Genomic DNA, 24,134 nt, shown 5'->3' with positions numbered 1-24,134 from the left:
AATGGCTGACCAATCTCTGCTTAAAAAACTTCCAGTTCTTAAGATGGGCTTCAAGGCAGCTAGACTTGGAATGAAAACTCCTTTGAGGAAATCTGATCATATATCCTGGTGTGTGTGTGTGTGTGTGTTTTGTGTTGTTTTTTTTTTTGTGGCAGATGTTGGAGGCAAGGTCATCCACCTGGTGGAACGCGCCCCTCCCCAGACCCAGTCGCCCTCCTCGGGGGGACCGTCAGGAGCAGGCTTGTCTTCTGCCCCTCACAACAACACGGGACCCCGGGGGTCGGGTTCCACTGTCCATGACCGCAACGCCAACAGTTACGTGATGGTGGGAACCTTCAACTTACCAGTAAGCATTATGGACCCACAGCCACCCACACAAGTGAGTTTTAGCCAGAGAGTGCTCCGCTGCGGGGCAAGGGGAAGTATCGGGCTCACCCCTAATGCTTTAGCCCACCTTCCCGTTAATTATAGAAACGAGGAGGAACTTGCTTGTAGGCTATGGCTTTGTAGTGGGAGCTGCTGGGGGTGGTGGGGTGTTTTTAGCAGTTTTGGCTTCCTCCCTTCTACCTGTGCACGGAGCGGAGTCCATAGGCCAGCTGTTCCTGAACTGTCATTTCTGCGTCGGGGGAATTGTGTTGTGAACAACACGGTACAACCAGAACAGAGCCTAGACTGGCTGTCCCTCTGCTTCCCCCTCTTTGTGGTTCCTGCATGCAGTGCAGCCGATACGGACAGAGAGGAAGAGGGTTTGAATCCCACCACGTGAACTTCTTCCCCGTCGCTCGGCAGATCTAAAAGCGTACAGGGGGGTTCCTCGGCTTTACCACCACGACGGAGCCCAACTCGGCGAGACGTTTGCTAAGGGAGCTTTGCCCCGTTTTATGGGCTTTTTCCCGCCACAGTTGCTAAGCGAATCGCTGCAGGGGTTAAACTAGTCGCACGGCCGTTAAGCGAATCTGGCTTCTCCCTTGACTTTGCTTGCCGGAAGGTCACCAAAGGAGGATGGTGTGGCCCCCGGGGACGCCGTGACCGTCACGAATAACGAGTTTTTAAGCCTCTGAATTTTGATCCTCTGATCATTGGGATGCTGGGACGGTCCTAAGTGTGAAAAACGGTCATAGTTATTTTTTCCCCCAGTGCCGTTGTAATTTTGAACAGTCACGAAATGAACCGTTGTAAGTCGTGGGCTACCTGTCTTTGTCCAGACTAAGAAATGACAATTCTGGGGCTGGACCTCCTGGGGCTGGTCGGGAACAACCCCCCCCCTCTCTCCTCTCTCTCTCTCTCTCTCTCTCTCTCTCTCATCTTTGTCTGTATTCCTGACCTGACGATCGCCCAGGTGTAGCCTGTATCATCTTAAGCAAAGTTTGGGCAGAGGGCTTATATTTGCAAACAGAGTGGCAGCAAAGCAGGAACCGAGGAGGTATTGCGAGAGCCCTTTCTGAAGTTACACAGGCTTGCAAATATGCTTTGAGTAATAAAGCTTAGGGACGTTTATCGTATCAGCTACATACTTGAGGATTTACGTTTCTGAGTGTGCAAAATTCAGCCCCTCTGAAGTCCGGTACGGTTTACCTCCAATAAGGGTCCCAAAGGTGCATTTTTTTTAAGGAGGCAGCTGGACCTTCTTGTTTTTCCTTTGAAGACCTTTCACTTCTCATCCAAGAAGCTTCTTCAGCTCCATTTTTTTTTAAAAAAATCCCATTTATATCCCGCCCTTCTCCGAAGACTCAGGGCGGCTTACAATTTAAAGCACAAATCAATGTGCTTAGCAATAGCCTTCATTCTATGTATATGCCTGCTTATTAGGGCTTTCGGGGGGCCCCCCAAGCGGCATTTTTACAAAGTCAGCTTATTGCCCCCAACAATCTGGGTCCTCATTTTACCTACCTCGGAAGGATGGAAGGCTGAGTCAACCCTGAGCCTGGTGGGATGCGAACCTGCACTAATTGCAGGCAGCTGGTGTTACTTAAGGAGGCATTAGCCCACTGATCCACCAAGGCTCTTTTCCCGCCATCCAGTCAGAGCCGAAGAGGCTTCCTGGATGAGAAGCAAAAGGTCTAAAAGGAAAAACAAGTAAGTCCAGTTGCTTCCTGAAAAAGCACCTTTGGGAAAACCACGACCTGCGCGACTTGAGAACCTCCACAGACACTCCATTAAGGGTGTCTGGATTTCAGCCGAAGAATTCTGCACCAGCTTTTCAAATTATTAGTTTATGGTGCGCATGGAATAAAATGTATATATATATATATATATATATATATATATATATATATATATATATATATATATATATATATATATATATATATATATATATATATATATATATATATATATATATATATAAATAAAACCCCGAAACAAAAATTGGCTGAAGAATTCTAGAATGCCTCCCTGGAAGTCATTATTTGTTTCTTTTTAGTTATTGCTGCTTCTTTTTTTATTCCTACACCTGTATGATTTGGGAGGTCATTGAAATTGTGAGATACGGCCATATGAATTCACAGGAGCAGAAACAAGTTCCGAAGAGTGCGCGCTCACATTTGAACGATGTGTAGTCGCGTTCTGTGCGAGAGAGAAAGTCATGAGAAATAAACTTTATTTGGTATTATTTCAAGAAAGTATCTTTCAAGTGATGTGTAATTTCAAGAATCTACCACACTGGGTGGGGAGCAGGCATGGATGATGTGGCAATTTGATCTACTGGGGTGTTTTTTTTTAAATCTTCTTTTCTGTGCTGTTTTGTTCTTTTCTCCTGCACATCCACCTCTTTTTTTTGTTTTTGGTCCTTTTAATTTTTTCTCTGTCTATTTCTCACTCCCCGCTTTCCAAAGAACGATGGATCGTCTGTGGATGTTCATATAAATATGGACCAGGCTCCTATTCAGGTACAAGTGGGTTGGGAAGGCTAGAATTGAATGTTAAAATTGAAGGATTTATTTAATATCTGGGCATAATCAAGACTTGACTGTAGCATGATGTAAGGAGATCTGGTTGATTGAGAGGCTGCTTAGATTGTTATTTGACTTCTAGAAACCTCCCCCCCTTTTTTTTTTACAAAGTTTATTGAAATGTTTTGGTCACCACCATATAAAAAAGATGTTGAGATTCTAGAAAGTACAGAGAAGAGCAACAAAGATGATTAAGGGCCTGAAGAACGAAGAATGGTTGCTGGAATTGGGTATATCTAATTTAATGAAATGGGAGGCGGTGGCTCAGTGGGTTACGATGCTGAGCTTGTCAATCAGAAGGTCGGCAGTTTGGCGGGTCAAATCCCGAGTGCCGCGTAGCAGAGTGAGCGCCTGTTACGCGTCCCAGCTTCTGCCAACCTAGCAGTTCGAAAGCACGTAAAAATGCAAGTAGAAAAATAGGGACCACTCCGGTGGGAAGGTAACAGCGTTCCGTGCGCCTTTGGTGTCTAGTCATGCCGGCCACATGACCACGGAGACGTCCTCGGACAAGCGCTGGCTCTTCGGCTTTGAAACGGAGATGAGCACCAGCCCCTAGAGTCAGAAACAACTAGCACGCATGTGCGGGGGAACCTTTACCTTTTTAATTTAATGAAAAGAAGGACTAGGGTGACAGCAGTCTTCCAATGTCTCGGGTTGCCACAAAGAAGAGGGGGCAGGGTCAACCCATTTTCCAAAGCACCTGAATGTAACCAATCCCAACATTCTATCCAGAGGCAATTTTTTATCAGCAGCTGCTATTTGATGAAGAAAATAGTTCTTTCCAATCCTAGTTTCATTTCTTTAGCCACCATTCCGAAGCATTGTACTCTACGGGTGCCAGATTCGGGGTCCTTGCATTGGATGTCTTCTCCGTTCCTTAGAAAGAATGCCAAAGAAACTTCAGTGTATTTTTATTTTTAAAAGAAAGGGAGTTGAGGGCTATTGATACCAGCCTTCTCCAGGCTGGTGTCCTCCCAACGCAGCTTCTGTGAACTCCATCCAGACCCGACGCTGAATGGACGTGATAGCGGGCTGTTGTCCAGCTCCTCTGAAGTGTTCATACTTGGGGGAGATGTTTCATGGAGTGTGTGTACTACGGAGCCAGTCAGATATCAGCCAAAGGCTGGAAGGGTCCTGTGCCTGAATCTCAGCGTGAGAAATAAAGAGAGAGGAACCCAAAGTCACCAAGACTCTCGACGCGGAGAACATTTGCATTTCTTCAGGGATGTAAACCAAGTCTTTTTTTCTTCGCATCCTAAAGAGCTTCAAGGAGGAACTTCACTGGGGGGGACCTTCGATGGGAGAAGCTGTGGTCTAGAAAGCTTGAGGCCTCCTTACTTAAAGGATCTGAGCTCCCCCACAAGTGCCTCTTCGGTTAGACATGGAGGTTTTGCGTTAGGAGCACATTGGCTTCTTCCTGCCCGAGGTCTTAGCAAGAGCCGTCACGGCTACAGGAAGCCAAACCTTGGCTCGAGGGGGGGGGCAAGTAAGTTGAAAAGCGTGAGGTCAAGACCTAAAAGGTAGGTGGGATGACCACGGGTTTGGAAAGTGGGCGTGGGGTGAGTGGATTCCACTCGGAGAGGACTGAAAGGCCTTAAGGAAATCAAGAAGTGGGAAGAGTCGGTTTTACCCAAGGAGGGTGGGTGGGGTGGGGGTCTGTCGGACTGGAGGAATTCTCCCGCAGGGAAGAAGGAAGTCGTCTCAGGCCTTCCGCTAACGACGGGTTTCTTCCCTCCTTGCAGAGTGAACCTCGTGTCCGTCTTGTTATGGCCCAGCATATGTTACGGGACATTCAAGGTATCCTGAACCGACTAGAGGTGAGCGAATTCCCAACACACCCCCGCTCCCCCGGGGGGGGGCCATGAAGCGGGAACGTAGAAACGGTGCCCGGAAACCCCTTCCGGGCCTTGGGAGTTACGTATCCCTTTCCTTCAGGGCAACACCAGTGAGCATGCTGCTGCGGGACCCGAGGATACGCCGTCTGCCAGCCCCACTGAAAGGGAGCCGATGACAGGCACCGAATCTGAGCCTCCCCAGGAGCCCACGCCAGCGGAGGAAACGCCACCCTCGGGGAGCGAGCCGCCCCCCGGGGCTGAAGCAGCCGCCGCCAAGTAAGGAGGCTGCCCACCAAAGAGATAGCAAGAGCTCTCTCGGGCAGGCTGCGTGGAGGCCTTCTCCCCCTCCCCCCCCTTTTCAAAAGGAAAACCAGCCAGGTGCTGCTGACAGACCAGGGTGGGTGGGAATCTGTGGGTGGGAACCATAGAGGCGGGATGGACCAAAGTGTAGAGGGGCAGCCTGGAGGAGCTGGAGGGATACTGGCTGTTTGCCAGAGGAGACGGGCCAGTCCATCTGAGCAAGACGACGAGGCTCCTTCTCTGTCCACCATAGCCACCCATCACCTGGGGAGTATGTGGAGGTTCTGGGCGAGCTTCGTGGGTTGGAAAGCAGACTCCAACCTTTCCTGCAGAGATACGAGGAGGTCCTGGGAACTGCTGGCACCGCCGACTACAACAACAACGTAAGCGATGTCTGGTTCTAAAAAAAAAAATCGAAAACTGATTTCTAAGCTGGGAAGCTTACCTTTTCACCCTTTCGCTTATTTCTGCATTTGCTGGGTATTTGAAGTTTGCGCAGTGTCTTTTTTTTTAACATCTGAAGCATTTGGTGTATCGTTAGAAGTATTCTTTCTACGCTCTGGCCTTCAGCCCCTCAGCTTGAAGTCGTAGGCCGGGTGTGTTTGTGTCTTCCAACGTGGCCCTTTTACGACTAGTGGACTTCAACGCCCAGAATTCCTCAGCCAGGCAGGCTGGCTGAGGAATTCTGGGAGTTGGAGTCCACAAGTCGTAAAAGGGCCACGTTGGAAGACCCCCCCCCCCCTGACGTAGGCTTTCAGAGGCCTTGGTTCTGGGCTCAGTTCCCCATTCCGTTTGTGTCGGAGCCAGTGTTTAATGAAAGCGCTTCTGGGTTGAAAGGATTAGCCGGTGACATCACCGCTGCCCGGGGGGGGGGAACGTCCACGGGGGGCTCTTTTCATGTCCCCATCAAGGAGCTGGAGCAAATGACGGGAGCTCACCCCGACATTCAGCATCAGTCGGGTCTCAAACACGGCCTTGCCAGCCTCCGACCCAGCGTCCTAACCACGTGAGCCTTTGGGCTGAGTAGTTCTTTGATCTGACCCAGCAAGGCTTTGCTTTTTAGACTTTGTAAGGGACAAACAAACCTGCTTCATTTCTTTCGATTTCTTTGCCAGACGGAGGGGCGTGAAGAGGACCAGCGCATTATCAACCTGGTGGGGGAGTCGCTGCGCCTTCTGGGCAACACCTTTGTAGCCCTCTCGGACCTGCGCTGCAACCTCTCCTGCAGCGCCCCCCGCCACCTGCACGTGGTGCGGCCGATGTCCCACTACACAGCTCCCATGGTCCTGCAGCAAGCGGCCATTCCCATCCAGGTGAGGCCTTGGCCTAGGAAGAAGCCGGGTTTGGGGGTGGGGGGGGTGTCTTTCCCTTCCAGCCGGAAATGGCTCAGGCCCCCAGCTCCGCTTCCCGAGGCTGGGTGAGAGGGTTCAGCAAAGGAGAACCCAGAGGCGCTCCGCTTCTTCCTCCACGTTCTTGCCTCAGATTAACGTCGGGACTACCGTCACCATGACGGGCAACGGGGGTCGCACCAACCTGGAAGGCTCTGCTGCCGCCCAGGCCACTCCCACGGCCCAGCCTCGCACATCCAGCCCTGTGGAGTCAACCCAGCCCTCTGAAGGTTCGCCTCCTTCTCTCTCCCCGGGGGTCACCCCTATCCCGCCGCAGGCCACTCAGACGGGGCACCCCCGAGTCATCCGGATTTCACATCAGACGGTGGAGCCCGTGGTTATGATGCACATGAATATACAGGGTGAGTTTGGGGGAGACCCGATAAGACATCAGGGCTGTTTCTGAAGGTTATACTCGCAGAAGAGAAGATTTTTGTGGCTCAGGGTTGAACTGTGGGGTTTGGGTAGGTGGGTGGGTCTCTGAGCTTGGGGGTGATTCCCGCAGATGTTTCAATACCCATCTAGGTAACGTCATCAGTGCCAGAAGGGAGTGGCATTGGGTCTCTTGTTTATGTGCAGCGCCTTGCCTCGTCAGCATTCATGTGTAGTGTGCCTCAAAAAATTATGTTTGAACTACTGTGTCCCTCGAAGGTCATCCCTGACCGAATTCTGCTGACCACTTGGGTGCAGGTTGTTGGGAGGATCGAGTGGGGATCAAGTGCTGGAATCCCCAGGAGTGAAAGTGGGACCCAAGTTACATAATTTTTGATTCAGTGTTTAAAGTGATCAGACTGATCGAGAGCCTTCCTTAGCCAATTCAGTTAAAATGTCCCGCCCGGTATTATTTTAGTATTTTTCCCTCCCAAAATAATTTCAATTGACTCCCAAAATGTGGAAGTCATTACGGGATGCGGTGAGGGGAAGAAGAGGGGACTAGAACAGGGGTAGGCAACCTTGGCTCTTTTATGACTTGTAGACTTCAACTCCCAGAATTCCTGAGCCAACATGGCTCAGCTTGGAAACCTTTCCCTTTCCCCTCAGCATGGCTGGCTCAGGAATTCTGGGAGTTGAAGTCCACGGGTCATAAAAGAGCCAAGGTTCCCCACCCCTGGACTAGAATAATATTCTCTGCCCCCCCTCACTTCTCAGTGTCTGGGTTAAAAGCCGTCTTACTTGGGGGGAGGGGGGGAGTTTGTGGTTATGCAAAATGAAATCCAGCTGATCCAGAGAAACCAAGGGCAAGGCAGAAATTGTCCCACAAAATGGAGGGCCTCTCTTTTCTGAGGCCTACTTGCTTTTTCTCCGTCTTTAGACTCCAGCTCCCAGTTGGGCGGCGGTAGTTCTGGCGGAGTGCCATCGATGGGACCAGCTGGTCCAACCGGACACCCCCAAGGGACGGGTAAGGAAAAGGGCTCCCCCTCATCCGGGGCAGCCAACCCGCTTTGGGTGTGGGTTGCTCATTTCCTGCCTCGTTGATTTCACCCTGGGTTCTGTTGCTTGTCTCCAGGTAGCGGTGCCCACATGCCTCTTCCCAGCCTCCCGCCAGAGTTCATGCAGGCCGTGGCCCATCAGATAACGCAACAAGCCATGGCGGCGGCAGCCTCGGCGGCTACAGGTAGCACCAAAGGAGGAGAGGGGATGCATCTAGGCAGTCCTCGACTTAGCAAAAGTTCACGTAGTGACCGTTCGGAATGACAGTGGCACTGAACAAAGTGATTTAGGACCGTTCTCCACACTTGGCGACCGTTGCAGCATTCCCCAGGATCATGTGATCCAAATTCGGACGCTTGGCCACTGGCTCCTGTTTATGACGGTTGCGATAGCCCAGGGTCATGCGATCGCCCTGGGCGGCCTCCTGACCAGCAAAGACAGTGGGGGAAGCCAGATTCGCGTAACTACAGTGTTACTAAACAACTGCAGTGGTTCGCTTGAACAACTCTGGCAAGAAAAGTCGTAAAATGGGGCAAAACGTCACTGAACGACTGTCTTGCTTAGCAACAGAGATGTTGGGCTGAATTGCAGCTGTAAGTGGAGGACCACCCGCAGCAAGGGAGTTTCTCTTTGGAACTGGGAGCAGGGAGGAGCTGCGAGGTCCCCAAGAGCTAAGCCGCCTCCTAGGGGCGCCAAAGGCCCCCATCATTAATATTCTCTCTCCTTTTTTTGTGTGTTCTAGGCCAGCAGGTCCCCAGCTTCCCGTCGGCTCCAACACGTGTCGTGATTGCCAGGCCTTCCGCTCCTTCCGTGCGGCCCGCCCACGCTGGGTCCCCCCAGCCGTCAGGACAAGGGGTGAGAGGGCCAAGACGACCGGAGATCGGGGTGATGGTGTGTCTGTGCGGCGCTTTCTGTCTTGAAAAACTGCCTTCTTTCCACGCCAGGGCCCAGGCATGGGTGGGAACGCTTCCTTAGCCCAGATGATCAGCGGATTGGTGGGACAGCTTCTCATGCAACCTGTGATCGTGGGTAAGTGACCAGGCGGGAAGCGTGGGTGTCTCTGAGCGTTGCGGCCTGAGGATCTCGAGATGTAGGAGTTGGGTTTATTTGAAACTCGTTTTCAGATAGGAGTGGTTGAAAGGCAGCTTAAAACTGCAGGTGGTCCTCGGCTTAGGACCACCGTGAAGCCCCACGTTTTCTGTTGCTAAGTGAGTTGTGCCCCACTTTATGACTTTTCTGTTAAGGGAATCCCTGCCGTTGTTAAGTTGTTAACTCAAAAGGTGCTTTTTTTTCCAGGAGGCAACCGGACTTGCTTGGTTTTCTTTGAAGACATTTTGCTTCTCATCCAAGAAGCTTCTTCAGCTTTTGACTGGATGGTGGGAAAATGGAAGGATTAATATTCCTTGCAGACAGCCGGTCATTTGCATTAATTAGAGCAGAGGTCCCCAACCTTTTGGGCACCGTGGAGAGAGGTTTTTCCACGGACCGGAGAGGGCGTGGTTTTGTGTGCTGCCCGCATCCTGCAGATGGGGTTTTGCTTCTGTTCCAGCCTACGACCAGCCCTGTTTGAATGTCAGGGACAACCCCTTTTTATAGTCAACAGGCTGGAAAAACCCAACCAAATTTATTTACAAATAAATCAAAAGTTCAAACAAGAGTTAAACCAAAAGTTCAAACAAGAGTTAAACTGGAATAACAGACCAGGAATCTAGCAGAAGATCTTCAAACGGTTGCCTTCAGCAACCAGCACCTCCCACACCTTCCCCTTTTATCAGCAGTCCCAAGGTGTGGCTTCTCATTACCTTCTTCTCCTCTCACCGAGTTGCCTCATGGCCTTTCTCTGTTCTGCTCTGCTGGATTGCCTCCTGCTCCTAGCGTCCCTGAATAGATAGAGCTGTGAATCATCTACATCCAATACCTCGTGCTCACACGGCTGAGTCTGATGAGGAACATGACTGGAGGGGCCAGGCTGAGAGTCCTGCAGTGCATCAGAGACTCCCTCTGACACCAAAGGCTCTCCAAACCCCTCCTCCTCCTCCTCTTCAGAATCATCACTCAGCTGCTGGTATCACAGGTTGATGCTGAATCACAACACTTTGTGCGGATCGGTTGCTGGCATGCTGCGGCCCTGTACCGGTCCATGGACTTGGGGAGGGGGGTTGGGGACCCCCGCATTACAAGGTGTATTAGCTAGTCACTTTACTCTCTAATGAATGCAAATGACCAGCTGTCTGCAAGGAATATAAATCCTGCCATTCCACCACCATCCAGTCAGAGCTGAAGAAGCTTCTTGGATGAGAAGCGAAACGTCTTCAGAGAAAAACAAGAATTTCCAGTTGCCTCTTGAAAAAGCACCTTTGGGACAACCATGGCCTGGATGACTGAGAACCTCCATAGACAGGGCTGTTAACACAGGTGTAAGTTGAGGAAGTGAAGTGAATCTGGCTTCTCCGTTGACTTTGCTTGTCAGAAGTTCACAAAAGGGGATCACATGACCCCGGGACACTGCAGCCGTCATAAATATGAGCCAGTTGCCAAGCATCCGAATTTTGAACCTGTGACCATGTGGGGGGATGTTGTAACAGTTGTGTAAGTGTGAAAAAACAGTCGTAAGCCTCCTTTTTCAGGGCCGTTGTAAGACGTCAAACGGTGACTAAACGAATGCTTGTAAGTCGCAGCCTCCCTGTAATAAATAGCGTGTCCAGTTCCATGTCGCTTGACTGTGGCAATTTTCATATGTGTGGACTTCAACTCCCATGGTTCTCCAGCTAGCACAGCTACCGTTGAGAATTTTAGGAGGGGGAGTTGCCCAAGTTGAAAAACACTGACCTGAAACGCTGATGGCCACAACGGAGCTCAAAATATTTGTTGCTAAGTGAAATCTCTGTTAAGCAAATTTTGCCCCATTTCACGACCTTTCTCGCCACAGTCGTTAAGTGAATCACTGCAGTTGTTAAGTGGGTGACAACGGCTGTGTAGTGAATCTGGCTTCCTCCCCCCCCTTGACTTTGCTCGTCAGAAGGTCGCAAAAGCGGATGCTGCGACCCCCCGGGATGCTGCAAAACCGTCATAAATATGAGTCGGTGGCCCAGCATCTGAACTTTCATCCCGTGACCCACAGGGATGCTACGAGGGTCAAAAGTGTGAAAAACATGTCACTTTCAGTGTTGTCGTAACTTCGAATGGTCACTATGTGAACTGTCGTCAGCCGAGGACTTACCTGTGTTGGACCCGAAAATGGGCGGATTTTCTCGACCTAGAGATTTACTCTGAATGGAGGACGTTGAGGGTTGGGAGAAAAGGAACAGGAAGTTACAGGGTCTGGGCCTGACCTAGAGATTGATTCCCCCCCCCCCTTGGGAAGGGAAGGGAAGGGAGTTGAGAGCAACGTCCCCCCCGGAGTTAAGGGAGGAGGGATCTTGAAAGGCTGGAGGGTGGGCCGAGCGTCGCCCGCCACCTCTGCTCGATCCAGCAGCCCTCTCTCCTCTTGCCTTTCCAGCTCAGGGTGGCGGAGCTTCCTCCTCGGCCTCTTCCTCCGTCAGCGGCCAAGCCACTTTCAGCAGCAGCACCACCTCCGCCTCCCCTCCCACAGCCTCAGCCAGCGCCGGCACCACCAACACGGCCACGACCGCCGCGGGGGGCAGCTCGGCTGGGGCCCCAGGTGGGCCCATCCCCTCAGGCCAGCCTCCCGCAGCCTCCACCGAACTCCAGTTCTCTCAACTGCTGGGGAACATCCTTGGGGCGGCAGGCTCCAGCATGGCGGGGGTGGCCGGGGTGGGGTCTCCCACCATCACTGTGGCCATGCCCGGCGTGCCTGCTTTTCTGCAAGGCATGACAGACTTCCTTCAGGTGAGTCCTCTCCTCTTCCTCTCTCCTCTCCTCTTTCTCTCCCTCTCCTCTCTCCTCTTCCTCTCCCTCTCCTCTCCCTCTCCTCTCTTCTCTCTCTCCTCTTCCTCTCCTCTTCCTCACTTTTCCCCTCCCCTCCCCTCTCCTCTCCTCTTCCTCTCCTCTCCTCTCCTCTCCTCTCCCCTGTCTCCCTCTTCCTCTCCTCTCTCCCTCTTCCTCTCCTCTCCCTCCTCTTCCTCTCCTCTCCCCTCCCCTCTCCTCTCCTCTCCCCTCCCCTCTCCTCTCCCTCTCCCTCTCCTCTCCCTCCTCTCCTCTCCTCTCTCTCCTCTTCCTCTCCCCTCCCCTCTCCCCTCCCCTCTCCTCTCTCCCTCTTCCTCTCCTCTCCTGTCCTCTTCCTCTCCTCTCCTCTCCTCTCTCCCTCTTCCTCTCCTCTCCTCCCCTCTTCCTCTCCCCTCTCCTCTCCTCTCCCTCTCCTTTCCCTTCCTCTCCTCTCCTCTCCTCTCCCTCTTCCTCTCCTCTCCTCTCCCCTCCCCTCCCCTCCCCTCCCCTCTCCTCTCTCCCTCTTCCTCTCCTCTCCTGTCCTCTTCCTCTCCTCTCCTCTCCTCTCCTCTCCTCTCCTCTCCTCTCCTCTCCTCTCCTCTCCTCTCCTCTCCTCTCCTCTCCTCTCCTCTCCTCTCCTCTCTCCCTCTTCCTCTCCTCTCCTCCCCTCTTCCTCTCCCTTCTCCTCTCCTCTCCCTCTCCTTTCCCTTCCTCTCCTCTCCTCTCCTCTCCTCTCCTCTCCCTTCTCCTCTCCTCTCCCCTCCCTCTCCTTTCCCTTCCTCTCCTCTCCCCTCTCCTCTCCCTCTCCTCTCCCTCTCCTTTCCTCTCCCTCTTCCTCTCCTCTCCTCTTCTCTCTCTTCTCCTCTGCTTTCCTCTCTCCTCTCCTCTTCCCTTCCCCTCCCCTCCCCTCTTCCTTTCTCTCTCTGCTCTTTCTCCTCTTTTCATTCTCTTTTTTTCTCTCTTTCTCAATCTTTCTCCTTCTCTTTTTCCTTCATTTGTTCTCCCTCTCCCTCTCTCTTTCTTCTTCTCTCCCAAATAGTCACCTCTCCTTGTTTTAATTTAGAGAAGGAAACATTTCAACAAGGACCGTCCGAATGACAGCAGCCCATCTGGCCTGCTAGATCAGCCCCAAGCCAGAACAGAATCCCTGAGCCAGCCCTAAGCCTACAAAGCCGCCTGCATTTGGCATCCCAAATCTGGCATTGCTGCTTTTTTGGGGGGGGTGGGGTGTCTTGTTGCTTCCACTTCTCTGCCTTCAAATCATTATTGGTCTGAAGATGCTAGGGCTGGATCCAGCTTTGTGAGAGAAATCCCTTCATGGGTAACCCTATCCTTAGAAATCTTAGTGCCAAATTCTCCAGATCCCCCAGTTGTGCTGTCACGACTCCTTACTCGTTCGGTCTTTCCTCGCTCTTTTGAAGTGGAAAAAAGCAGCGGGCCTTAAGGCTTCCCAAAATTATTGCCGCTCTTTCCAAGCATCCCCTCTCTCGCTTCCCTTCTTTTTCTCCCAGGCGACGCAAATGGGAGGAGGCCCTCCACACCCTCCCGAGCAGACGGCGCCGCCTCCGCAGCCAGCAGCCTCTCCTTCGCCTCCTCCTCCTCCTCCTCCCTCGGCCCCCCAAGGAGGACCGGAAGGGTTCTCGGCTGGCCTGGGCAGCGGCGGCCATGGCGGTCGTGGGGGCCCCTCAGCGGACCCTTTGCCTCCCGAGTTCTTCACCAGCGTGGTCCAAGGGGTGCTGTCCTCCATGATGGGTTCCCTCAGTGCCCAGCAGGGCAGCACGGAGAGCATCGCTGACTTCATCCAGCGCCTCAGCGGCACCAGCAACATCTTTGAGCCGGGCACGGAAGGCGCGCTGGGTAAGGCGCAGGCGGCCGCTCCGGCACTTGGGGAGCGATCGAAGTGGGATTAAAACTTGGATTTCTGGTCCGAAGGATTTGACCAGGCATTTGGAGTTCTGCGATACTTGCCTTCTTGATTCCTCGTATCTTAATGGGTCCTTCATTGAAGAATTTTAAAGGAGAGGCTTGTGGTGTAAGAGGGGCTGATTTCACAATTCGGGTCTTTTTTTTCCTTTCTTCAGGAGTCTGTGATTTTATGCCGACAAAGGGGAAAACAGGCTGATTTATTTGGGGTGGCCCAGTTGCCGCTTTGTGCTTAAATCAAACCGATCTTTTATTATGGTCAAAGGCCAGCATAAGGAGGACGGGCGCAAAGAATTTAAAAGCAGGGGAAAAAAAACATACAAAAATAAGATGACCTAAAAAGCTAAAATAATGTGAAAATTCTAAAGATGATAATTAATAATAATAATAATAATAATAATAATAATAATAATAATAATAATAATAATATAATATAATAATATAATAATAATTAATAAATAATAATAATAATAATAATAATAATTTAATTTAATTTAATTTAATTTAATTTAATTTAATTTATTAATATTTCTATACCGCCCTTCTCCCGAAGGACTCAGGGCGGTGTACAGGGCAAGAGTAAAATACAAAATTACAAAAGTTAAAAGTAATTAAATATATGCCCGTTAAAAGAACAATTAATACATAATAAATAACCCCAATAAAATAATAATAACCCCCCCAATCCCCCCTCAGGCCAGGCCGGCTTGTTCGAACAAGTATGTTTTTAGGTCGCGGCGGAAGGAGCGGAGATCGGGCGCCGTCCGGAGCTCAACTGGTAGCTGGTTCCATAATTCTGGGGCGCCCACAGAGAAGGACCTCCCCCTGGGGGCCACCAATCTACATTCTCTGACCGGTGGCACCCTGAGGAGGCCCTCTCTGTGGGAACGCACAGGGCGGAGGGAAGTTGATGCCGGCAGCAGGTGTTCCCTAAGGTATAATAATAATAATAATAATAATAAAAAAACAATAAATGGACATTAAAAAAAGCATGGCAAATTTTTCTTTGCATTCCCCCCCCCCCCCCCGACTTTTAAAAGTCCTCATTCCCCACTCCTTGGGCTGTTTCCCCCCCCCCCCCCCGTAATAAAGGTTGATTTGATTTAATTTGCCATTTGTGCTTAAGCGCAAGGCCATTCTTTGACTGCGGGACCCGGTGTCTTCCTTTATCTTCTTTCTCCTTGTGGCCTCAATCTCAAAACCTTGTTGAGTAGTCCAAAATGAAAAAAAAAGAAAAAGAAAGAAAGAAAAAGGAAGAAAGGTTTTGCTTTTGAATATTCAGAATATTTGGCTTGCCGCCGTGCCGTTCTAGCCCTCCAGTGCAGGCGTATTTTGTATTGCAGTTGAGGAGCTAATGTTTAGAGTTAATTTTCATCCACCGGCATCTCATCTCATCTCATCTCATCTCATCTCATCTGGGGCTGAGATGGAATTCAAAATAGTCCTGTTTAGCTACTTCACTGGCTCTTCCAGAGACTCCCCTGTTGCTCTTCCCCTTGCGACCTTCCTTCCTTTGTGCTCCCGCTGTTAAATCTATCCAGCGGTCAATTAATCCGTCAGAATAGAGCTGGGAGGGACCTTGGAAGGTCTTCTAGTCCAATCCTCTTTATCATTTCAGACAAGTGACTGCCCAGTCTCTTCTTAAAAAACTGCAGCGATGGAGCACCCGCAACTTTGGTTAATTGTTCTCGCTGTTAGGAAGTTTCTCTTTTAATTTTTTTTTTAAATTCAATTTGTATACCGCCCTTCTCCCGAAGGACTCAGGCCGGTGAACAGGGCAATACATAATAAAAAACAAGATACAAAAATTAAAAAGTAATTAAACAGCAATGCCCGTAATAAATTAGTACAGATTAAAAAGTTAAAATCAATTTATAAAACCCAACCCCATCCCATCAGGCCAGGCCAGCTTGTTCAAAAAGGTAGGGTTTAAGATCGCGCCGGAAGGAGCGGAAATCAGGCGCCATCCGGAGCTCGACCGGAAGATGGTTCCATAAATCCGGCGCACCCACAGAGAACGCCCTCCCCCTGGGGGCCACCAGTCGGCATTCTTTGACCGGTGGCACCCTGAGGAGGCCCTCTCTGTGGGAGCGTACTGGGCGGAGGGAAGTTGACGCCGGCAGCAGGTGCTCCCCAAGGTATTCCCAGGAATTCCAGGTTGTTTTTCTCCTTGGTTTAGTTTCCATCTGTTTTTTTCTTGTCTTGCCCCCTCTGGTGCTTTGCAAAACAAGTCAACCCCCTCTTCTTTGTGACAATCCCCCCCAAACACTGGAATAGTGCTGCCACGTCCCCACTAGCCCTTCCCCCCCCTAGACTGGCCAAATCCAAATCCTGCCACCTTTCTTCGTGTGTTTTAGTCTCCAGCCCTTTAATCTTCTTGGTTGCTCTTCTTTGCACTTTCCCCCAAAGTCTCAACGCCTTTCTTGTAATGTAAACTGGATGTAGGATTCCGGGTGTGGTCTTACTAAGGATTTGTAAAGCGCTATTGGTCCTGCGAACGGGACACGGTGGCTCATGTTTACTGATAAAAGACCCGAGTTTCATTTTTTAAAACCCATTAAGAGCCACCCCCTCTGGTTAAAAGTTCTGCGTGATAATGACCTGAGAGGTTTACTCGAGAGTATTGCCTGAAACCAGCCTGACATGCAGTATATTGAGTAGTAAGTAGTCTTAGCGGGTTTGGAGCAGTGATCAACAGCAGCGATAGCACTTGAGGCTTAAATACCACTTCATGGTGCTTTACAGCCTTCTCTAAGCGATTTACAGAGCCAGCATATTGTGTGTGTGTGTCTCTCTCTCCCCCCCCCTTTCACCGGGAACAATCGGCCTGAGTCGATCTTGAGCCCATCAGGATCGAACTGCTGGCAGTCAGCAGAATTAGCCTGCAATACTGTATTCTAATGTGGGACGGGGTGGCTCAGTGGATTAGGACGCTGAGCTTGTCGATCAGAAGGTCGGCATTTTGGTGGGTCGAATCCCGAGTGCCGCGTAACAGACTGAGCGCCTGTTACTCGTCCCAGCTTCTGCCAACCTAGCAGTTGGAAAGCACGTAAAAAATGCAAGTAGAAAAATAGGGACCACTACGGTGGGAAGGTAACAGCGTTCCGTGCGCCTTGGGCGTCTAGTCATGCCGGCCACATGACCACGGAGACGTCCTCGGACAAGCGCTGGCTCTTCGGCTTTTTTTTTTTATTTAAAAAGTTTTACAATACATTTTAACTTTAATCCCCCCCTCCCCCACCCCCACCCAACCCTCCCTATCCCTTCCCCCCATTCCCTCCTCCCCCCCCCCGACTTCCCAGAGCTAAATACAGGGTATAAAATCAAAAAAACAAACATAAGCACCCCTATGTTATCAGCAATAAACTATTAGTTCTATCTCCCTCTAGCTCATGTAAAATGAATACAAACAATATTAATATTACAAATAAAGTAAAAAAAGAAAAAGAGAAAAACAAAAAAAAAGCTTTACTCAGAATAGATTTTCTTAATCCCAGTCCTTATTCATATTAATTTCAAAGAAAAAAAAATAAACAAATTCTCAGTTACGCGCCAAAAGCGCCTATCTATTAACCTTAATAATCTCCAACCAAACTAAACCATAATCAAAAATAATTCTTGCATGTATCACACCAAATGTCTCGTTCCAAGTCATCCTTGAGTTCAAATAAAAAGAGTAAAAAGAAAAAAGGGTTAAGCAGTCTGTAAGACAACTTATTGTTAATTAGGAGCTTGCATACCCATTCTTAGTTCAACACACACTTTTAGTCCATAACCCTAATATACTTTTCTAACAAGCAAATAACATCCATCTTAAATTGTGTTACATATTAAAAAAAAACTTTCTTTCTCCTCTATGATAAATTTAATCCATTAAGATACTAATTTAAAAATTTAATCAGCAATCTTAACGCCCCAAAACTTTTGGAGCACGTCTGTCATGACCCCCAAAACTTCTTTGGACCGCGCCCCTCCCACATCTTCACTGTAAATACACTTTGGAGATTCCATAACTATCTGCTGGTCTTGCTCTTGCTCTCGTCTCGCTCTTCTTAAGGCGGCATGCGTCTTCCTCTGGCCTCCTGCAACATCCAATGAAACTGTATCTTGATCCCCTCCAACACCATTGTCCTCTATCTGTCTGTCTGCAACATCTTGAAGCTTTCCCTCGCCGTATCCCTTAACAGCTTCCAAAAATGATAGGGGGGTTGCTTTTAACACATTGCTATAAAAATCACGTGCCTGGGCCACAGTAACCAGACGATGTCTTTTACCTTCATGCGTCACCACCAGTCCAACTGGAATCTCCCATCTAAACTTAATATCACATTTCTTAAGTTCCTGTACTAAAAATGCAAAATCTTTCCTTCTCCTTAAAATCTTCGGAGGAATCTCTTTTAAAACCAAGACTTCTTGCTCAGCCACTACCAGTTTAGTATCATAGGCAGCTTGAATAACTTCATCTCTAATTACTCTCTTTGTAAAATAGACCACCACATCTCTGGGTAACTTCCTTTGTCTTGCAATCCATGAATTTACACGAAAAATTTTGTCCATATTTCCCTCAATTTCAGATGCTGGCTGGCCCAATACCTCTTCCAGAGCCTCAGAAATCAGCTGCTTTAAATCTTCTTTACAGTTCTCCTTTAAACCCCTGATTCTAATAGCATACTGCATCTGATGATACTGAGCAAGGCTCAATTCTCCGTCCATTTTATCCCTTATATTTTCATTTTCTGATACTTTTGCTTCTAATATAGAGTTCTTTTAACTGAGATCCTTCACTTTTTCATCCAGCTGTTGCACACATTCAGCTACAGATTCAATCATAGACAACATGTCCACCCTCATTGCTCTAAACTTCTCTTCCATCTTCTTCTCCAGTTTCTCCTCCAACTTTTTCAGCTTTTCATCCATCATGTCAGACATCAATTGTGAATGCTTTCCAAGAGCATCTTGTAAATCCTTAAGCGTCAATGCCGGAGGAGGTGCAGGAGGAAGCAAAGCTTGCAATGAGGTCTGTTGCACCAGGGAAGACCCCGCACTCCGAAGAGCTTTAGAAGTTTTAGCCGCCATCTTCCCCCACTTTCACTTATTGCGCACTTTCACTTTGAAGCTATAAAATCCATTGAGCTAGAGAGTAAAGATAAGAGTCCACATCACCTTGACCTCCTGTACCGCTCTGCCTGCATCTTGATAATCAAAGGTATTTCCTTTTGGCAGGGGTGGTTGCTAACGCCTGGCTCTGCTCCATAAATCCCGGAGCAGGGGCGCTGCGCAGCTCGGAGCAACCCAGGCTTCGGGGGCTGCTCAATCCTTCAGCCGCCCAAACTCTCAGCTCAGGCGGCCCCGGAGAGCTCAACCCCTACCTGGGGCCTCACCCCCTCCTCTTCTCCCGAGGAGGGGGCTTCAAATCCATCTAAACAGCTGATCGGCGCTGTTTACGATGGAAAAACACAGCTGCGGAGCGGGCAGCCCGAAAACGGCTGTCTTCGGTGTCGCGTCGCCACCGGAAGTCGCTCTTCGGCTTTGAAACGGAGATGAGCACCGGTCCCTAGAGTCGGAAACAACTAGCATGCATGTGCGGGGGAACCTTGACCTTTACCTATTGGTCCTGCTGGTCTGGACCAGGACTTTTGAGGGACCGGTGACAACCCCTTGTTTATTTATTTATTTATTTATACTCCTGTCTTGGTTTTTTTTTCCAGGCTTCTTTGGAGACCTGCTATCTTTGATCTGCCAGAACTTCTCCATGGTTGACATGGTGATGCTGCTTCACGGCCAGTTCCAGCCCCTGCAGCGGATTCAGCCCCAGCTCAGCCATTTTTTCCGGGAAGAGTACCTGCACGGTCAGGAGCCCACCGACCGCAACGTCCGGGTGAGATGACTCTCTCTTGACCCTGGATGTTCCTTCTCCATTTTTTCTTTTTCTTTTTTTTCCCCTTGCTGCTCTTTGCCTTCACAGGCTAATCACAGCCTTCTCTTTGGGTTCTTTCAGATGGCCACCTACAGTTTAATTAATGGCTTGGAGGAATACGTCCAGGAGAGTTTTGTAAGTCTGAGTCCGCTTTCCTTTCTCTGCTTTGATGGAGCTGTGTGGTTTGGGCTGGCGAACGGGAACCGCAACTGGCCCCTCAGCTTGTGGAGATGAAGGCGTCAGTGGGTTGGGTCGAGCCAAGTCAGTGTCTTATCATCACAGTCAAAAGACCAGAGCAAGGTAGAAGCGCTCGAAGGAGTATCCATCTAAAAATTCTAGAGTAAAATAATAAGTAACAAATAAAATTTAAATATATACAATCACAATTTGGCATCCAGCTTGTCAGTTGCACCCGAACAAAACCCAGCATACTATAATATCAGTCTTTGAACTGTGAGGCCGGTGGCTTTAAATCAGGGGTGGGCAATTAATTTTTCCCAAGGGGCCCTATGAGAAACTGGGACTGCTCTTGCTCCACCCCCTGGCACTGCCGCCTCACCCCTGACGCTGCCCCTGCCCCGCCCTTCACCGATGCCACTTCCATGTGCACCATTACCCCGCCCCTGACACTGCCGTTGCTCCGCCCCTTGTTGCCACTGCTGCAGGCCACTGCCCAAGGGCCGTAAAATACCCACATCTGGTTTAGATGGATGCAGGCCGCTTCAGAGCTCTCTCTCTCTCTGACCTCTGGGACTGTTGGGACATCTTTGGATCACCTTTTGCATGTACGCAGAATGCTTGACGTACAACCGGTCACTAAGTCACCATTCATAGTTACGACTGACCTGAAAAAGGGACCTGTGACCCAGATTCAGAGTTCTGACAGCCGGGCCCTCTCCGTAGTCGGCTGATTGAACTTCGGACCCTCGGCAACGTTTACAGCCCTTTTGCAGCGCCCCACGTTACGTGACTGTGTCCCATACCATGGTTTTTTGCTGGACGCTGGCACTTTCAGTTTTTAGCAAAGCCACGTCAATAAACAAGCCATTGGGTGATTTAACAACCGTGCTATGTGTTTGGTGGCAGATTGACTGAAGACTGGTGATTCACTTAACTGCCACGAAAAGGTGGTAAAATTGGGTTTTGTCGTGTGACCAGCCGGACATACGACCATAAGGGGCAGGTTCCATGACGGTTGTATGTCAAGGACTACTTATAAAGCCTGTGGAGATTCTCAAGTCATCCAGGTCATTGTTGTACGAAAGGTGCTTTTTCAAGAGACAAGTGGACTGCCTTGGGGTTTTTTTGTGTTTTTTTCTTTGAAGACATTTCTCATCTCATCCTTCAGCTCTGACTGGATAGTGGGGAATGGAAGGATTTATACTCCTTGCAGACAGCTGGTCACTTGCATTTTTTTTAGAGAGTCGTTGAGGCCACTTGGAGATTTAACTGTATCCTCAAGGTCACCCGAGTAAGTGCAAATGGGTGTGGAGCCTTCTTGGAACTGCTGAAAGTTTGCACTACTCGGGTGACACCTCCCCCCCCCCCGAGGACACAAGACAAAAACCCCCAGGTGAACTCAATGACACTCTAAAACAGACATGTGAAACACAAGGCCCGGGGGCCGGATCCGGCCCGCGAAGTGGTTTCATGCGGCCCGCGAAGCCATCCTGGAAACAGTGAGGGAACGGCCCCCACTGCCTTGGCCCTGGCCCAGAGACCCTCCTTCTGCCAGAGACCCCCAGATCTGTCCCACTCCTGCCCAGGCCCCCATAGGCACCCTTGATGCGAACGATGTAGAGCTGGCCACGCCCACCCAGTAGGCCATACACACTCTAGCCACGCCCACCCAGTAGGCCACGCCCACCCTGACCATACCCACCCGGCCCCCTGAGGGCAACCGCAATGCTGATGCGGCCCTCAATGAAATTGAGTTTGACACCCCTGCTCTAAAAGAAGGCAAATGACCAGCCTGTCTGCAAGGACTTATGAATCCGTCCACTTCCCACCCTCCAGTCAGAGCCGAAGAAGCTTCTTGGATGAGAAGCGAAACGCCTTCAAAGAAAAACCAAGGAAGTCTGGTTGCCTCCTGAAGAAAAAAAAAAGCACCTTTGGGACAACTACCTTTGGAGGGGTCTTCAAACGTGGCCCTTTTATGACTTGTGGACTTCATCTCCCAGAATTCCTCAGCCAGGCTTCAGACCTACGTGCTGGGTTCCTTTACTCTTTAAAAGGCAGAGGTTCTGTTCCGAAGGGAAGTTGGGTTTTTTTTTTTCATTTGTAAAAAGAAAATAGTGCTGTTCAGTGCAGTCCCACACCACCACCCTCCTCACTTAATTCTGCACACCTGGCCAGCTCTGAAAAGCAGCGGCTTGGCAATTCCCTACAAATGAAAACTTGCCCTAATTTTCCAGGTGTGCTATGTTTTTGGGAGGTCCCAAACAGCAATCACAACGCTCCGGATAAGCACTCATAAACCTGCACCCGGGTCCGTTCACTCCTATTTCAGGGCAATAATCCAGAATTCCTTTTATTTATTTTATTTATTTTTATTTTAATTGCATTTATATCCCGCCCTTCTCCGAAGACTCAGGGCGGCTTACAAGCTTAGCAGTAGCCTTCATTCTATGTATATGCCTGCTTATTAGGGCTTTCACACACACCCCAAGCGGCATTATTACAAAGTCAGCTTAATTGCCCCCAACAATCTGGGTCCTCATTTTACCTACCTGGGAAGGATGGAAGGCTGAGTCAACCTTGAGCCTGGTGGGACTCGAACCTGCACTAATTGCAGGCAGCTGGTGTTACTTAAGGAGGCATTAGCCCACTGCTCCACCAAGGCTCTGGGCTTTTGGGTCTGTTACTTTGTTTGTTTTTTGGGGGGGATTCCTCCCTACCTACCTCCCCCCCCACCAGGCCTCTGTCCAAGTCCAAGATGGGGTTGACATTACCCGCACCAATCTGGAGTTCCTGCAGGAGCAGTTCAACCGAATCGCCACGCATATCTTGCACTGCACCGGTAAGAAGAAGGCGAGACGCAGCCTTGAAGGAAGGTTTGCGGGAGAAAACCCGTTAAGCTGGCCTTGCTGACGTTTGCCACTTTTTCTTCTTCTAGATCACACCTTTGGATACCGACTGCTTGAGCTGTGCAACCAGGGCCTCTTTGAGTGCTTGGCGCTGAATCTTTACTGCTTACGAGGGGAACAGGCGGCCCTCACCACAGTCATCAACGACCGGATTGTGAGTGACAGACAGTTGGCCTCTTTTGAGGGAGGAGGACCTCTTGAAGATCTGAGAACTTTTTTTTGGTGTAACCTGGAGATGGAGTTGCCTTAGTGACCGTTCGAAGTTAACAACAGCAGTGGAAAAAGTGACCTATGACAGCTTTTCACACTTAACAACCGTTGCAGTATCCTCACGGTCACGTGATCGAAATTTGGATGCTTGGCAACTGGTTCATATTTATGACCGTCCCGGCGTCCCGGTGTGTGTGTGTGTGTGTGTGTGTGTGTGTGACGCGATCCCCTTTTGCGACCTTCTGACACTCAGAAGTCAACGGGGAAGCCAGATTCACGGACCAACCTTGGTAGTAACTTAACAGTCTGAGTGATTCACTTAACAACTGTGGCAAGAAAGATCATAAAATGGGGCACAGCCCATTTAACGAGTGCCTCGCTTAGTGACAGAAATCTTGGGCTCATTAGGGGGTCGTAATTTGAGACGACCCGCATATCGCCATCGCCACTACAGGTAGAGAGTCCCCTTGATGAGTGCTTGAAGTTACGATGGAGTTGGAAAAAATTATTTACAAACCATCCTTAAAGTCACCACTGCAGTAGTAGCATCACTGAGGTCCTGTGATTGCATTTAAGGCGCTTGGCGTCTAATCTGCATTTATGATCAGTTAGCATCCTGTGGTCCTGTGATCATGTTTTGCGACTTTTTTGTTGGTTTCTGGCAAAAAAAAACACAAAACCCCACCAAAACCCAGAGTGGATTCAGACTTAAGATCATCCGATTCCCTTAATGGCCACACGATTTGCTTAACAATTACAAAATGGAGTCTGGTTGGTTACATGGCAGCTTGACTTATGGCCAAAATCTGGGCTCGATTTTAAGCCCAGGATTACCTGTATAGGTTTCTTAGTTTTGGTCCCTGATTCTGGTAATTCGAAGAAGCTTTCCGATAGCACCAGGTTTGAAAATATTTTATGAGCCAGGAAACTGGCTGTTCGGTACAAGTCACAGGCATGGGGTTCTCTGTAAGGTCTGGATCGTTTGCTCAGAACCGCCTGCCTGTTTGCTCACTTGTCTGAGAACGGACAGAGACCTTTTTCCCTTTCTCTTCTTCCTCCTCTCCTCTTTCCTCCCCTCTTCCTCCTTTCCTTTCCCTCCCCTCCCTTCCTCCTCTTCTTCCTCTTCCTCTATCTCCCCTCTCCTCGTCCTGCATCTCCCCTCCCCACTCCTCTCCCCTCCCCTCTTCCTCCTTTTCTTCCCTCTT

General features: G+C 49.7%; 1 protein-coding gene across 7 annotated transcripts in view; it reads left to right on the top strand.

Moving 5' to 3' along the window:
* The window catches only part of BAG6 (BAG cochaperone 6), a 47,604-nt gene that overhangs the window by 11,917 nt on the left and 11,553 nt on the right, over positions 1–24,134 (top strand). For 3 of the 7 annotated variants that reach the window (XM_081321990.1, XM_081321988.1, XM_081321989.1), the window contains exons 4-20: positions 156–379; positions 2,838–2,891; positions 4,697–4,771; positions 4,890–5,065; positions 5,343–5,472; positions 6,205–6,402; positions 6,572–6,839; positions 7,790–7,876; positions 7,985–8,092; positions 8,651–8,763; positions 8,853–8,937; positions 11,408–11,757; positions 13,305–13,650; positions 19,425–19,594; positions 19,715–19,768; positions 22,550–22,652; positions 22,749–22,873. In XM_081321990.1, the coding sequence (XP_081178116.1) occupies positions 156–379; positions 2,838–2,891; positions 4,697–4,771; positions 4,890–5,065; positions 5,343–5,472; positions 6,205–6,402; positions 6,572–6,839; positions 7,790–7,876; positions 7,985–8,092; positions 8,651–8,763; positions 8,853–8,937; positions 11,408–11,757; positions 13,305–13,650; positions 19,425–19,594; positions 19,715–19,768; positions 22,550–22,652; positions 22,749–22,873 (2,666 nt within the window). The remainder of the gene's footprint in view (positions 1–155; positions 380–2,837; positions 2,892–4,696; positions 4,772–4,889; positions 5,066–5,342; positions 5,473–6,204; positions 6,403–6,571; positions 6,840–7,789; positions 7,877–7,984; positions 8,093–8,650; positions 8,764–8,852; positions 8,938–11,407; positions 11,758–13,304; positions 13,651–19,424; positions 19,595–19,714; positions 19,769–22,549; positions 22,653–22,748; positions 22,874–24,134) is intronic. The other 4 variants (XM_081321991.1, XM_081321994.1, XM_081321993.1 and 1 more) reach the window with 4 other exon arrangements.

This window comes from Vipera berus (assembly GCF_964194415.1).
Source record: "Vipera berus genome assembly, chromosome: 2".
In the NCBI taxonomy this organism is placed as follows: domain Eukaryota; kingdom Metazoa; phylum Chordata; class Lepidosauria; order Squamata; family Viperidae; genus Vipera; species Vipera berus.
This window is presented reverse-complemented; position numbering and strand designations above follow the sequence as displayed.